This window comes from Sorex araneus, chromosome 10 (assembly GCF_027595985.1).
Source record: "Sorex araneus isolate mSorAra2 chromosome 10, mSorAra2.pri, whole genome shotgun sequence".
Classification (NCBI taxonomy): Eukaryota; Metazoa; Chordata; class Mammalia; order Eulipotyphla; family Soricidae; genus Sorex; species Sorex araneus.
In genome coordinates this window covers 8,652,212-8,668,734 of record NC_073311.1, presented here as the reverse complement: position 1 = coordinate 8,668,734, position 16,523 = coordinate 8,652,212, and the positions used below count along the sequence as shown (strand labels likewise).

The following is a 16,523-nucleotide window of genomic DNA, read 5'->3' as shown; positions in this document are numbered from 1 at the left end:
ATGATGTTCACTTTGTGTCAAATGGGAAAAAGCAAGATATTTTAAGCAATCAACAATAAGATCAAGTTTCTTGATTATTTGCAGGCTTGAAAAGTTGTCTCGGGGTTAAGCTGTTCAGTCTCATATTCATAAGTTTAGAAGACACATGAGGTGATTCTTCCACCTGTCCGAACAGCAATAAAAGCAGAGTTAATTTGGTGAAGATGTAGTCAGTCTACTCTATATAGTCACACTCCTTGGCCATGACACCTGGCACGTGCTCTCTCAGTGGTATTCCTCGCACTCGCACATGACTTTTAGCTGAGTGAGTATATTAATCTAAATCCGAAAGGTATAGACCAGACTCACCAGATAACCTCTGCAAAACTGAAATGTGGGTCCTCTGAAAATTAAACATTTCAAGATGGCAGCGATAGTTCTTTGTCCTTCGAAGACAAAGGCCTGAAGGACTCACTACCCAGTGTGCTTGCCCCAAATGCCAGCCCTCGGTGAGATAAGAGAAAGCCTGCGATGCCGCTAGTGTGTTCTTGATACCACGCAGTGATTCCCAGGGACAAGTCAGTGGTTGTATGGCTACGAGGAAGTTTCCAATGATAGGAACATTAAAAAAATAAACAAAATACAGTCCTTTTTTATTTTGGCAGGTGGGGGTCCCACACAGTGATGCAGGTCACCCAGGCACCCCACTCATGATTTTTGTCCAATTGGCCACTGGTTCTGCCCAAGGGCCCCAAAATGCAATGCCACTCTGTTCATTAGATCACTGGTATTTAACTGCTGACTTTGCTCTCTGGTAATAATGTTAATTGGAAGGAAGTTATACGGCAACGCGTGTCACTGAATTTGATCTTCTGGACATGACACATCTATATACAGAAAATGTCAAATTGTTGGGGCCAGAGTGATGGTACAGCAGATAGGGCTGCCTGTGGCCCACCCATGTTCTATCTTCAGCATCCCATATAGTGTTCCTGCCAGGAGTAATTCCTGAGTTCAGAGCCAGGAGTGACCCCTGAGCCTGCCAGGTATGGCCCAAAAGTCCTAAGCACAGCCAAAAACCCCCCCAAAACAAAAAACAAAAAAACAATCTCTTCACAAAAGCATGTGTTTTTTTACCCCCAAACTCCTTCTTTGTACTTAGTGCAACCTCTCACTGGTGTGCTATGCTCCAGCCATCGTTCACATAGGCAACTAACTTGCCAACACTACCCACGTGCCCTTTAGCGGCATGTGTTCAGAAAACTCTCTGATGGTCTCTCCTTGCATGGGGTGAGAGGATGTGGGCACTCGCCCAGATAACACAGCCCAGTATAGGTTGGTCACACTGGCGCTCTCTCTCCTGCTCCCGGGGTGCTTCATCCCAGTGTTGGAAGGCAGAATTCCTAAGCTACTCTTGGAGCCGCAGTTGGGGATATTGTGCAATACCATGCCCCTTTCACTAGGGGTGTTGGGGCATGGTGGGGGGCGCTGTGCATGGCAAGCCCCTCTCTACTATGGCTTCCCCCACTGTAAACAAAAAGTAGTACTGCCCAATTCAAAAAACTAGAAATCAATGACTTTGGGTTATTTGTAAAGATCCAAGGACAATTCAGTAGAAGTCTGCTTCCCTTATAAACTGTCAAAAGAACCAAAAGTGATCTCAAGGAATTCTCGAATGAGTGGAGCACCATAGGGCTCTGAGTATGGCACAAAAGAACAATATTCTGATGGCCCAATTTTTTTTAAGGTTTCACTCCATGCATTTATGAAGAAAAATGCTTTGAGATAATTTCTATAAGTTTATATGATTAAAAAAATAAATTAAAGGGACTGATGAGATAGTACAGTGGGTAGAGCACTTGCCTTGCATGCAACTGACTGGAGTTCGATCCCTGGCACCCGTAAGGGCCCCCGTGCACTGCGAGACGTAATCCCTGAGTGCAGAGCCAGGAGTAACCCCTGAGCATTGCTAGGTGTGGTCCCCAAACAAAACAAAACAAACAAGAAAAAAAAGGAAAGAAAGAAAAGAGGAGAGGGGCTGGAGTGATAGCACATTGGGTGGGGCAAAATTTGCCTTGCACGCGGCTGACCTAGGTTTGAATCCCAGCATCCCATATGGTCCCCTGAGCACTGCCAGGAGTAATTCCTGAGTGCAGAGCCAGGAATGACCCCTGTGCATCGCCAAATGTGACCCAAAAAGCAAAACAAAAAAAAAAAAAAGAAGAAGAAGGCAAAAGAAAAGAGGAGAAAGAGGAAGGAAGGGAGGGAGGGAAGGAGGGAGGGAGGGAGGGAGGAAGGAAGAAAGGAAGGGAGGAAGGGAGGAAGGAAAGAGAAAGAGGAAAGAAAGAAGGAAGGAGGGAAGGAGGGGGAAGGAGGGAAGGAAGGAAGGAAGGAAGGAAGGAAGGAAGGAAGGAAGGAAGGAAGGAAGGAAGGAAGGAAGGAAGAAAGGAAGGGAGGAAGGGAGGAAGGAAAGAGAAAGAGGAAAGAAAGAAGGAAGGAGGGAAGGAGGGGGAAGGAGGGAAGGAAGGAAGGAAGGAAGGAAGGAAGGAAGGAAGGAAGGAAGGAAGGAAGGAAGGAAGGAAGGAAGGAAGGAAGGAAGGGAGAGAGAAAGAAAGAAAGAAAGAAAGAAAGAAAGAAAGAAAGAAAGAAAGAAAGAAAGAAAGAAAGAAAGAAAGAAAGAAAGAAAGAAAGAAAGAAAGAAAGAAAGAAGGGAGAAAGAGGAAGGAAGAAAGGAAAGAAGGAAAGAGAAAGAGGAAGGAAAGAAGGAAGGAGGGAAGGAGGGTGGGGGGAAGGAAGGAAGAAAGGAAGGAAGGAAGGAAGGAAGGAAGGAAGGAAGGAAGGAAGGAAGGAAGGAAGGAAGGAAGGAAGGAAGGAAGGAAGGAAGGAAGGAAGGAAGGAAGACACCTGGGAGATAGCTCGGTGGCTGGCATGCATGCCCATGGCCTGGCTTTGCATGGAGGAGGTGGCTGCGCTCCAGCCAGCCAGACGTGACCCAAAAAACCTCCAACAACGAACGAGAGAGGTCGGCCCATGCAGGATGAAAGGAAGAGGCGCAGGGAAAGGCAGAGGGCGGAGACTGTTCTGGGCATGCCCACTCCCAACAGCCCGCTAGTGCCTGGGTGCCACGCTCCTGCAACGTGAGAAAGATCAATGCAGCTTAAGCCGAGGTCAGCTGGATGCAGCAGAGTGGAAACATGGGCAGCTGTGAGGGAGCACTTAATTGTGGAGTCCCACAGCAGAGCAGCCACTCCTGACAGCGCCCAGCTCTTGACAAGGACAGGGAAGTCAGCAACTTAAAGAGAACTTGAGCGCGCCGCAGGATCAGTCTTACTTACCATCTGGATTTTGCTGGGACTTGCTTCGTCACTTGTGTCCCCGGTTCTTTTGGACACTCGGGAGTTTGCTAGATCCTCATCTGAACCCGCTTCACTGGACGCAGGCCACCGCCATCCTTCAGCAAAAGGGAACATCGTGTCCCGGGCTGGCGAGGACCCGGGGCCACCGCCCGGCCTGGCGCTGGCGGTGGCTGCAGGGTGCCACCAGGACAGCCGAGTGCTGGGGAGCGGCGAGGCTGGCGGCCGTGTGCTCCCGGGCCCTCCGCTGTCCCCCGGGGCCCGGGCTCCTCGGCCGTCCCCTGGGCTCTCTGCCGCGGAGGCTCGGCTCCCGGAGAGCTGGCTTTGCAGAAAGTGTTTCAAACGCGTTTTCCTGGGGACGCTGTGCCTGGCGATGGCGCTGCGGAGCTGAGACTCCTCGGCGATGACATAGACTCGGCGGCGGCCCCGGGTCACCGCCGTGTACACGTGCTGCCAGTGCTGGCGGCCCGCCCGGCCCACCACGTACACCACCGTCTGCTCCTCCGAGCCCTGCGGGGGACACAGCAGTGCGAGACTTAATGCGGAGCATCGGGCTTCGGCTTCAGACGGCTGCACGCCGAGGGCCGTGGCGGCTCCCCGGCACCTGCACCCCGGCCAGTGAGCAGGGAAGCCTCCTGGCATCTTCGAGCACCACAGTTTTCAATTTCTAAATTCTTTTCGCAGTGCCAGGGAACTGAACCCAGGTCTTTTGCATGCAGGGCGCGCCAGCCCCCAGGGCAGCTCTTCTAAATCTCCCCCAACAAAAGATTTTTGAAACAATTGCATGCGTTTTATATGTAAATGTATGTCTCCCTCTCACTTATATAACTGACACTTGAAATATCCGATATTGTGTATACATATATATATATACATGAATGTTTGTCAGTATACATGAAATAGCATAAATTCTGAGATTTTTATACATTTATACATAATATCTCTATCCTATGAGTTTGTTATATATATCAAGTATAGATACACTGGTATTTTTGCAAACATAACAAAATGTTATAGATAACATATAGTTCTTTATGACTTAAACCATATATATATAAAGAACTATATATAAACTCATTTACAAAATACAAAATGAACATAAGTATATAAATGGAAATAAAAATACATAAATGAACATAAGTATACAAATCACAAGAAAAAAAAAGAAGGGGAAGGAAACTCTGCCTGTATCTTAACCTGCTTGTTTTTAAATGTAGGGCCTATACATGATTTTCCCTTTACTTTTCTATTTTCCCATTGTTGAGCCACTATTACTTTTACCTGTAGGATAATATAGCCTCAGGTAGTTTAGGTTTATTGGGTTACTCCCATCACAGTGCTCCCGTCCCTCTGTGTTTATTTGTAACTTCTTTCTTTGTGTTCTGTTAACTTGTAAATATTGTTTTTCTCTTCTCCTTGAGTCCTTTGCATAGTTTATTCAGAGCCAAGTCCCTTTTTTATGGGCACAGGAAGACTGTAGCAAATGCTATGCTCTTGTAACCTAGGAATCATTTGACTCTGCATGTTATTTTTCTCCTGGACATCTGCTCTTGACCTAAGCCTCAGCTGCCCTTACTTCCTAGCACCCCCAAAAGCAGGGTTCGGACAAGGGACAGGACGGACCCAGGGCAAGCAGTGAGATGCATGCTACCCTGGCATCATGGAGATGGGCCTGGCCAAAGTGCCTAATGCTTAACTATAAGTTAAGAGCTTGGTCATGGACAGATGCTGTCATGATCCAAAAAGTAATATATAGATTTGGAACCTGCTAGAGTTAGGAATGATTAATCTGGCCTGAGTGCTGTGGTCTGTGTCTGTGGCAAGATACTGCCAGGAGAGCTGCCCTGCAAGCCCCCATGTATTTCTTACTATGTCCGTACAAAATAACTAGTATTCAGATATTGATGGAGTTCTTGGACTGAGGAAAAGAGCAAAACACCTTAAGAGGTATTTTGCCTGTAGGCAGTCAGGAAGGGCTTTGGAATACCAGTAGGTGGTGTTTCCTATAAGCCTGGTGGGCCCTCAGGAAGGGCTTTTCTTATGTTGATTTTGCTACCAGACTGGGCGTGGCCCAGAGGGCAAGGTGGAGAGAGACAAGCAGGGGAAGAGACTAGTGAGGAGCTGAATCCAGAGAGAGAGAGAGAGAGAGAGAGAGAAGAGAGAGGAGAGAGAGAGGAGAGAGAGAGAGAGACAGAGACAGAGACAGAGACAGAGGCGCACAGTATCTGGAGAGCGGGGATAGAAGAATGAGGAGCTAGGAAGGAAGAGTGTGAGATAAGAGAGATTGAATAAACGGTAATGGTAACTAATCAGCAACCAGCTGGGTCCTGTTCCTTTGCCTGCCCAACACCATGGACCTCCCCTGGGTGGGGGAAGCAGCGTGAGACAGCCAAAGAACTCGGGCAGTGGGAGACTGGGAGACAAGGAGCACCCCTGCCCTGTGCGCACCTTTTTTGTAATTACACATTTACTAAGACAAATAAAACAAAGAAAACAATGAGCCAGGGATAACAAACCCAGAGCAAGCAAAGAGAATGCTCAGTGTCACCATGTAACACTGAAAACCATTTCAAATTCTGTGGTTATTTGTAGTCTCAGTCTTTTCTGCGCCAACATCTACGAGGAACAATCTCCCACAATGTTCCCACAGTTCTCCTGCCAAAAGAGAACTCAGGTAGAGACAAAAGACAAGACAGGGCATGTAGAAAAACAGATCCACAGTCAGAAACAAAGCAACCCACCCCCAAAATGAAAAACAGCTTGTTCACAGCAAGGCCTTCTGTATCCCCAGAGAGCGTTTCAGCCAACTGCACTGATAATAAGGGTGATAAACACTTCCCCCAGCGCTGCTGCATCACGGAGATTAATTTAAATGATATTCAAACGTATAAATGCCTAATATGAAGCACCGACTCTCCCTTCGGATTTATAGCATGTAGTTCTTCCCTGCTCCCTGCTCCCCACTCCCATTTTTTTTTTTGCCACAGTGATTTATAATACTGTTAACAACAGAGCTTCAGGAATAACGTTCCAGGTCCATATCTACCACCAGAGTCAGCATCAGTCTTCAGACCCCCTTCCTCCACCCTCCCCCACCTGGAGATGCACAGGGGTTACTCCTGGCTCTGCACTCAGGAATCACTCCTAGCAGTGCTCAGGGGACCATATGGGATGCTGGATTTTGAACCTGGGGAACCTGGGTCCGCTGTGTGCAAGGCAAGCACCCTGCCACTGTACTATCTCTCCATTCCCAATGGTTATGGTTTTGATGTACAGTCACATTATATCCGCACCACCAAAGTGCCCAAGGTTTCCCCTTTAGGTGAGTTCTTAGTCATCATTTGAATAACACTGGGAAAAAATTAAGAACCTCAAAATTTACCTGCCTATGCCCATGTTTGATGCAATCAAATCTTGATAGGAGCCCCAGTGCCATTTGCATCTAAACACTTGTACTTAAAACCCATTGGTGGCTCCAAGCTCTCAAAATGAAGCCCCAACTCCTAAATGGCTCATTCATTTGGCCCTTCATGAGAAAACCTTGACCCACACTTCCCTCTCTCTCTCTTCTTGCCAGGAGCCATGCTCCATCCCTCAGTCACTTCTGCGTGTGCTTGCCAGCACCGTCCCAGTCCGTGGTCTCCATCTGACCTGGCTGTTCGATCCTTGACTGTCACATATGACTTAGGAGAAATCAACAGTATTAACAGAGCTGAAAAGCATGCTGCTCCCACTAAACTCCACATGGTGTCGAGGATTAGATCTTGACACACACACAAAAAACATGAGTGAAAATACTGGCTAAAGTGAAGGAAGAAATCCAGTGAAAATACTGGTTAAAGTGAAGGAAGAATCTAACTGTATTGCACCAACAATAATTCCTCAGTTTTAACAAGTCATAGTTTTATGTGAAAATTGGAAAAGGCTGGGGCGGGGGAATGAGGGAATCTCTGATCTATCTTCCCAGTTCTTCTGTAAATCTAAAATTATTCCCAAATTCAAACAAGGGACCAAAGAGATAATACAATGGATAAAGTGCTTGCCTTCCATGCTGCTGGTCTGGGTCTGAACCCTGGCACTCCATACAGCCCCCCAGGCAACGTCAGAGATAATCCCTGAGAGCAGAGCTAGGAATCAGCCCTGAGCACAGCCTGGTGTGCCCTCCAACCCCAGCCCCCAAGAGAAGCTGAGATGCTGCAGAGAGAGAGCGCAGGTGGTAAGGAGCTTGTCTTGCATGTGGCCATCCTGGTTCAATCCCTGACATGGCACACAGGTCCTCCAAGCACCGCCAGGAGTGGACCCTGAACACAGAGCCAAGAGGAAGCCCTGAGCACTGGCAGGTGAGCCTCCCCAATAAAATAAAAGAATAAAGTAAGTTTTTTTTCTTTAGCCTGATAAAAGAAGTTTCCACAGAAGGGGAGGAGGAGATGCATTTGTCAAAACTCATCCAACTTTATGATTTACATACACATGCAAATTACACTGCCAATAAATCTGATTAAACAAAAAAATCAAGTTGCAAAGATACATAAACTATATAATGCCATTTATAGAAATCTTGGTAACCTTGCTTCTCTATGAATGCACAGGCTCAGGTCAGAAGTAACCTGAGTTTTTCTGGTTTTCAGTCGTGGGTGCGACACCTAGCAGTGCTGGGGGATGGAGAGCTATGCAGTGGCAGCGACAAGACTCAAGCCCTTGCACTTGCAAAGCGTGTACGTTCCACTCCGAGCCACATTCCCTGTCCCAAAGGTCACTTGAGAGCGGGCAGAACCAGGAAAGAATAAGGCAAATGTGGACTTGCTTCAGGCAGAAGATTTAAGAGATAGCCAAGAAATCAATCAAAATAAATAATGTTTTATTTTGAGAAACAAGTATTTAGACACTCCCCATCCCCCAAAGATCCACAGTGAACAAAATATCTATTTCATTTGTTTAAGTTTTAGGGTCACCAGGGGTACTTAGGGGTTTTCACTGGCTCAGTGCTCACTAGTCATTCCTGGTGGTACTCAGGAAACCATGTGGTGCCAGTGACTGAAGCCCGGGTTCCCATAAGCAAAGCGTATATAGCAACCTTTGAGCCATCTCCCCAGTGCCCAAATATCAAAGCTTAAGTAAAGATAAGATGGGAAAGAAGGTCATGGCCAGCACACCAGAGACTGATGCAAGAGGAAAACTCAACCATGAGCCTTACCCTTCTGTCCTTGTGGGAGGGGAAGGCCTGAGCTTCAATCTGAATCTCTTAGATGCTAAAAATAAAGAAAGCACTGAAGCAAACAAAAGGCTAATGTCTACGTAGTATCTTCTGCACTTCTGTGTATTTCCCACTTTAAGAAAAGAAAAGGCAGGACTGTGGAGAGAGCTCAAAGGGTTAGACACAGTGATAGCACACAAGCACTCTGGGTTGGGTTCCCCAGAACTACAAGGTCCCTTGAGCACCTCACGAGCACACGCAAGAGCAACCCCTAAGGGCTGAGCCAGGAGTGGCACCAGGACACTACTAGGTGAGGCCCCAAGGACAAAAAGAGAGGGGAGGGGAGGGAAGGGGGGAGAAGAGAAGGGAGAGGTGGGGAGAAGAGAAGAGAGGGGATGGGAGGAGTAAGAAGGGGAGGGGAGAAGAGAGGGGAGGGAAGGGAAGAAAAAAAACAAGAAGAGCAACAACAACAAAACAAAGCAACAGAAATTAGGAAGAAGTGAGGCAACTAATTTAAACCATTTTTTTTTTTTTTTTCTTTTTGGGTCACACCTGGCGATGCACAGGGGTTACTCTTGGCTCTGCACTCAAGAATTACCCCTGGCACTGCTCAGGGGACCATATGGGATGCTGGGATTTGAACCCGGGTCGGCCACGTGCAAGGCAAACGCCCTACCCGCTGTGCTATCTCTCCAGCCCAATTTAAACCATTTTTAAAAGACCATTCTTACCTGGAAAGTGTGAATTGTTCTTGCCCAAGCATGTTTTATGTGACAATGATGCATTAGCTTATGAAAATCCACAGTCACTTCCAAGCCAACCATGTTACTAATGGTCAAGTATCTTTTCCTTTCATAAGTTACATCAATTATATCCTATTTCCAAAACAAAGTAAAGATATTCTATCTTTGAATTCAAGGCAAAACACAATATTTTGTAAGTAAAACAGTCTGCATGTTCAGTAAGTCGCTAAAAATTTCAAAAAGTTTAAAATATACGAGGGCCACAGAGATAGCTCAGTGGGCAGAGAGCATGCTTTGCAAACAAGGCTTGGTCTTGATCCCCAGCACCGCATGGTAACTGGGAGATGCCCGTGAGCAGAGAACCAAAAGTAAACCACGCGTGGCCCAACTCTCCCCAGTGTAAAATCAAATCTATAATGAGCACAAACTAAACTGTAATATAAATTCTTTTCCAATATTTTAATGAACACAAATGGAAGTTTTTGCTCTATGAAATCAACCTTTAGTTTGATTCTATGTAGAATCATGAAAACCATCTGAGTTATCATGCATCTTGCGCTAACCATATAATCAGACTATACTAATTGCCATTTCCTTTTCCTCACAGCTTTTAAAGATGATTATAGTTTGAGAGTGTGTCTGTACAATGAGAACAAATTTAAGGTGAACACTTCTATATTTAACCTGTAACCACAGAAATAGTGCTTTGCTAAATATATTATGTCACTTGCCTTGTTTCTTTTTTTGCTGGGAAACAGGGATACACACCCAGCAGTGGTCAGGGCTTGCTCCTGCTCTGCACTAAGGGATCATTCATGACCATATGTCATGCTGGGGATTGAACTGGGTCAGCTGTGTGCAAGGCGCATTGTATGATCTCTCTGGCATCAGCCTAGCTTTTTGTTACTCATGCATTTGCCAATATTATCACTCAAGTTAAAAAGTTATTTAAATGCTTCCTAAAACCGTCTGGGAAAATATAAGACCAAAAAGAAATTTCCCAGCTCATTTTAAGAGACCAACATATTCTGATACCAAAAAAAGGCAATTTATTACTAGGAAACTTAAACATAGTCCCTTCTAAACATAGTTACAAAAATTCATAACCAAAAATAATGGGAGGAAACTCAGCAGTGAGTTCTGGAAGACAGCAGCTCGCCGGAGATTTCTCCGGAGCCCGTGCTGAGCCGATTCCCACCCAGGCACCTCAGATGGAGTGGGTGTCCTCTCTCCGCCCACTCCAGATACACCCCCGGTGGCCACAAACTTTCAGAAGAAAAACCCAGGTATGTGGGCACAGGGACTGAAGACTTCAGGCTACCTGGTGGCAGTGGGAATGGTTCATCCCTCCCTGTCCCCCGTCCCCTCGGAGTCCTAGCTGTCATGCCCACAAACTGCCTGCCAGCCAATTTTATTTTATTTTTATTTTTTATTTTTTATTTTTTTTTTGCTTTTTTAGGTCACACCTGAGGATGCACAGGGGTCATTCCTGGCTCTGCACTCAGGAATTACTCCTGGCGGTGCTCAGGGGACTACATGGGATGCTGGGAATCGAACCCGGGTCAGCTGCGTGCAAGGCAAATGCCCTATCTGCTGTGCTGTCACTCCAGCCCCCAGTCAGCCAATTTTAAGCACCACCAACCTTGATCCAAAGACTCACAAATAAATCTCAAATGGATTAGCTCCCGACAGAGATGTCTCCAGACCCCAATCATTTAGTTTTAGAATTCCGGGAGTATGCAGCCGCGAGACCTCCCATGAGATTCATCATAAACAACAGAAAATAAATTATCTAGCATCTGCCTGTCTTGAATGGTGGTGGGAAGGTGTAATGGTGGTGGGACTGGTGTTGAAATATTGAATGTAATCAACGTGAGCAACCTTAATGAAAAAAATTTTTTTTAATTAAAAAATAATGGGAGAAAAATGTCAACACAGATATGATTAGATGCTGAATCAATCCTAGGATAATAAAAAAGCAAGTAAAGAAAACATCTCTAATAAGTAAAAAGGCATCACTTTTCTGTTATTACTTACTTTTGTAATAAAAAATATTTCTCCATTGCAGAGTCGAATACCACTTTCAAGGTCAAGCTTATTTTTAGCAAAACCATTAGGAGGACTGTGAAAGTCTTTACCACTGGCCTCTAGTTCATTATCTTGCTGACTGTTGGAAGTCTTTTCAGGGAGTACATCGGAGAGATATGCATTCTTGGTACAACAAATTTTGTCACCAACTCCAAACTCAAATCTATTCCGGTGGTCTCTAGGTGATAAAATGTTAATACAGCATTAAAGTTTGGAGACCCTTGATATTATTTTAAAGATTAACTCCCATGTAGTATAAACAACTCTCAAAATAATTTCTACACACTCTTCTTCACTGTTTGTTGTCCAACGTCAGCAAGGAGTCGGATTCCCACAGCACAGTCTGACTCACACACTAGTTTGGTGGCCCAAACTCAATGATACTTCCCAGTCACGTATCAAGTTTGAAACCAAAATAAATGCTGACGCCTCTCTTATGCTCTCTAGACCCTAAAAGATACCAATTACCTTTTTTGGTTTGTTTAAATTCATCTCCTTCCTCTCCAGCTTCTTCTGTCACTGACCAATTTATTATAGCACTTACTCACATTTCCTTGAAGACAGTTATGACACCGTATCAGAACAACAGCAGCAACCGGAACCAACCTAGTGCTACACCAGTCACTGTCACAGTGTCTTGGGTAAATTACATCATTTCATTCTGACGACAACTCTATGAGGGTAATTCTACTGGAGGATTTTTCCTTTAAACACATGAGAAGGGGAAATCAACTTTCCGAGATCACAGTGACTAGGACTCAGAATGGCTGGCCCTAACTGCAGGGTTTTAGACTTAACTTCATTGGGCTTCCTTACATGCCTTTGTGTCTTTCCTTATCACAGAGGGAGTTAATTCCTCCTGCTACTTAAACATCCCTAGGTTCTCTCCACTCGGTAACTGCAGGTGTTGATAAAGACCTGAAAAGTGAGTTCATTTTCTCTCTGTGTAAACACTTCCACACTGCTGTTTCTCTGATATATGTTCACTGAGTTGGCTCTCTGCAGACATCCCGTTGTGAAGTTCCTGGACACTCTAACACAAGAACACAAGTGAAAAATTCTCCTGAGTGCCCTGTTCATCACAGACAAGCTAGAGCGCCAGCCTGGAAACCTGCAAAGCAGACTTGACCCCTTATTTTTCTTACTGCACTGACTATTGAACCATTTCTAAAGACATACAGCATGTATAGTTGAAGAGATAATTAGATTTCACAAATGAAAAGGGGAAACCCCTTAATTCGTGGCTATCGATGCTAAATGTCAAAACACACAAAAGAACAGACACCAGGAGGGATGTCCCCAAAGTCTCCATTCCCGAAGGCACTCACTTGGTGAGGCGGCCCGTGTAGTGCTTGCAGCAGCAGGCGTTGATCACATCACAGTCTTGTCTGAAACACACGGGTAGTGGCATGTGTGTGTCAGTTTCTCTCTTTTTTAACTTTTCACTAAAGAGCCAGGACTTACAAAGTCGCTGATAATTGAGTTATAGGCATACAATAATCCAACACCAACCCCTCAATCCCTTCAGCAGTGTCAACTTCCCTCTGCCCGGGTTCCCAGATTTCCTGCCCATCCCAACCCCACCCCACCTCCACCTGTCATCTTGACAGCCACATGACAAAGTTTGGTTGCCGCTTAGATCTCATGTTTTCAGTTTTACTGAATCTGTGTTCTGGGTAGACGGCTAAACCCCTCACTCACATCACTGGTATAACTGAAGCCCTGATGCCTGCTCACCCATTACTTATTCTCTTTCCCCCCCACCCCTGATTTCTTTCCCTCTCTGACCATCTCCTCTCCAAACACAGGGTCAAGGGTGATGCAGACATCCCCCCTTTGTGATGTGTCAGTTTCTTTTTTTTTTTTTTTTTGCTTTTTGGGTCACACCTGGCGATGCACAGGGGTTACTCCTGGCTCTGCACTCAGGAATTACCCCTGGCCGTGCTCAGGGGACCATATGGGATGCTGGGATTTGAACCCGGGTCGGCCGCGTGCAAGGCCAATGCCCTACCCGCTGTGCTATCTCTCCAGCCCCAGTGATGTGTCAGTTTCTATCATTAGCAATTATAAAACATTTTCAGGGATATCTCCAAAAGAAATATTTTATAATTTTCTTCTTGAGAACTACTAATTTAATACTTTCAAATTTCTAGTCTGCGTATTTTGGTGGAATTCAGGATCTCATACACACAAGGCATGTAGCTGCACCTTCAATCTTATCTTTTTTTCCCCCAAATCTTGTCATTTTTATCTTAACATATGCCTTTGATAAACTCAGATTTCCCATGAGTTTTGAAATATAGTATTTGGTAAAAATAGCCCTGTTTAGAAACTGTCCTCTGCCAAGATTGACAAAGAAATACTTCAAATTAAGATAGTTCTGAGTGATCAACTATAACAGTCTCCCATTTACAGAAAATATCAGCATTAGTAAATTTTGAGAATGAAAAGTTGAACTTAAAAATGATATATTATAAAAGTTTTACCTTCTAAATGCAATAAATTGTGATGTTCTCGCATCTTGTAGATCATTTTCTTTGAGTAAAGTTGTTACTGCAGAATATAAATCTGATAATTCAAGAGGGGGGGGAAAGCACAGAGGATGATGACACTGTTTTTAGGGAGAAACACAGATTTTTCTACTGATGGGTCCAGGAAAATATATGACCAAATGAAATGTTGGAACATCAATCTTATTTGTTACATCAGCTAGGGCAAGTGAGCAGAATGGGGAGAAGGTTCCAGACATTCCATCCTCAACAAAGAAGTTAACCACCCTCCAGGGAAGCACCTTATCTGTAGTTAATCTGCTCATATTCAATGATCATTTATAAATGCTGATTTTAAAACATGAGCAAAAGAACAAAATATGTAACAGAATTACATAGGGGAACTAATTTTAATGAGTTAACATTTAAGAATCTATATTCTTTGCATATCAATTAAATTTTTCCCACACTCATGAGGTTGGTATTATTATTATTATTATTATACCTATTACAGGTATAGGTATAAGTTTTAGGGTCATATCCAGGGATGCTCAGGTGTTATTTATTCCTGGCTATGCACACAGAAATTACTTCTGGCAGTCTCAGGGATCATATGGGATACCAGGGATTGAACCTGGATCCAGAGCATTCAAGGCAAGTGCCCTATCAGTTGCAGTATCTTTCCAGCCCCAAGGCTGGTATTATTATATCCAAACTCATATTTAGCTGATACACATCAATATAAAACAGGAGGCAATTGCCAGAAGTAGCTACTTTCCCAAATCTCAGTGTTCCACCCTCACCCCAATCATGTCTTGCCTCACCCCAGGACTCCTACACCTCCCCTTGATTAAGCAATTTAAAGTTTTAAGCCCTGGGCCAGAGGCCAGGGGCTAAGGCACTTGCCTTGAATGCAGCTGACCCCCATTGCAGCTTTTGGACCTTTCCTCATAGCAGATGAATCACAGAGAAATGAAAAACCCTGCTATAGGAAAACTAAATTAGTTACTCTGCTGAGCCCTTCATTTTTCAGATGAAAAAAAATTAATGATTTTTCAGATCATTACTAAAATACGCCTATGGTTCAGTTTGCCCCCACCCAACCTTTGTTGATCTGGTATAGGAATCTTCAAAGGACAATCTTTACAAAACGCTGTTTTCTTTTATAGGTACAGGATTGTGCTGGTCTTGCACCTCGACTTTTCCACTCTCTCTAGATCTCATAGATCAATACATACATTATATTTCATTGATTCTAGGATACACACATTCCTCACGTTTAACAATGCTACCCCAGTGATGAAAGCTGTCTTAGGTCTCTGTACTATACAATAATGAGTGCAATTTACTCAAAGCAATCAATTTTTAATGAAAAAGTACTATATACCTCTCTCTCTAAGGAGTATTAATTCAATTCTCTTAAAGAGACTAATTTTCCAGAGGAAAATTTTAATTAAAATTTAAAAAAAAACACAGCAGCAGTTAAACTCTGCTGCCATTTCAAAATGGATAACTTTTCTTAAAAAACTATACAATATCTTTAATGTAAAGAATGGGAGCAACATATAAAATTAACTGTTTTATATACATCTAAACGGAATGGCCAATAAGGAAAGCTTTTTAACCATCTGAGAATCATTTTCTCCATCTGTGTTAGCACTGTCTATTATCCAGTACACCGTATTAGAACAACTATGAGCTATTAATTATTTCAATGTATTTAATTAAAAAATTTTAAAACATTAAGTAGGGACCCTCTGTGCCTAAAGACTTTGATTCCAGAGACTTAACATATTCGGGCATCCAGCGCAGCTTCTAGTAGCAATGCACTGGGACTGTGAACTGGGCTACAACTCCATACTGCCCAGGGGTGGATCTTTTCTCCCCACCCTGTCTTCCTGCACGGAAAATGGCGGCGGCGGCAGCATCCACATGGCAGGCGCCATCTTCTAAGACTCCTAACCCAGAGGTATAAGATTTTTACAATTGGGGCTCCTAGGGAATCATGGGAAGTGGGTGTAACCAGCACGCCCTCGGCCCAGATAAATTTGAAGCTGCTGAAAGTGAAATGGACCCTCTGCGCCTAACCTAAAGACTCTGATTCCAGAGACTTCTTACAGCAATGTACTGGGACTGTGAGCTGGGCTATGCAATTTCTGGCAGAATTTTCCCTGGACTTTATACAGAAATCCAAAACCAAGACTTAACATCTATAATCGTCAGCAATGTGAAACGGTTCCTTTTGAACAGGTCTGACTTGGGGGGAAACTCCAAATAATAACGGTGAGTTTTTGTTGAAATATTGAAGGTTATTAATGTAGCAGCCACTTCTCTGGACTGTGAACTAAGCAAAAGCCCCACACCGGCCGAGAAGAGGAAATATCCCTCTTTCCCGGTTGTTTCCCATTTTCAGGGAGAAACGTGGCATGGCGTACACCATACTATGAGGCTCAGGAAGGGGGATGAGGGGGGAAAAAAAAAAGGAAAAGGAAAAAGGAAAATAAAAAAGAGTTATGTACTTGGAGCAGTGGGGCTACATATTTCTTCATTCTCAGCAATGGAAAACTAATTATCAAATGCTTCCTTGGCAGTAGGGCTGTCTTTCTTGGATGGAAACTCCAACAACAATAATGAGTTTTGTGTTGAAATATGGAACGTAATCAAGGTAAAGAGAAAA

The 16,523-nt window shown here is 44.2% G+C and overlaps 1 protein-coding gene across 2 annotated transcripts in view; it reads right to left on the bottom strand.

The window, feature by feature from the left end:
- Window positions 1-24: 24 nt before the first annotated feature.
- The window catches only part of HELB (DNA helicase B), a 34,317-nt gene continuing 17,818 nt past the window's right edge, over window positions 25-16,523 (bottom strand). Inside the window, exons 8-13 of one of the 2 annotated variants that reach the window (XM_004602644.2) lie at window positions 13,844-13,925; window positions 12,686-12,745; window positions 11,307-11,535; window positions 9,258-9,401; window positions 3,315-3,842; window positions 25-163 (exon numbers count right to left, since the gene is read on the bottom strand). In XM_004602644.2, coding sequence (XP_004602701.2) covers window positions 62-163; window positions 3,315-3,842; window positions 9,258-9,401; window positions 11,307-11,535; window positions 12,686-12,745; window positions 13,844-13,925 — 1,145 coding nt within the window. In that variant the 3' untranslated portion in view covers window positions 25-61. The remainder of the gene's footprint in view (window positions 164-3,314; window positions 3,843-9,257; window positions 9,402-11,306; window positions 11,536-12,685; window positions 12,746-13,843; window positions 13,926-16,523) is intronic. The other variant, XM_055118031.1, reaches the window with a different exon arrangement.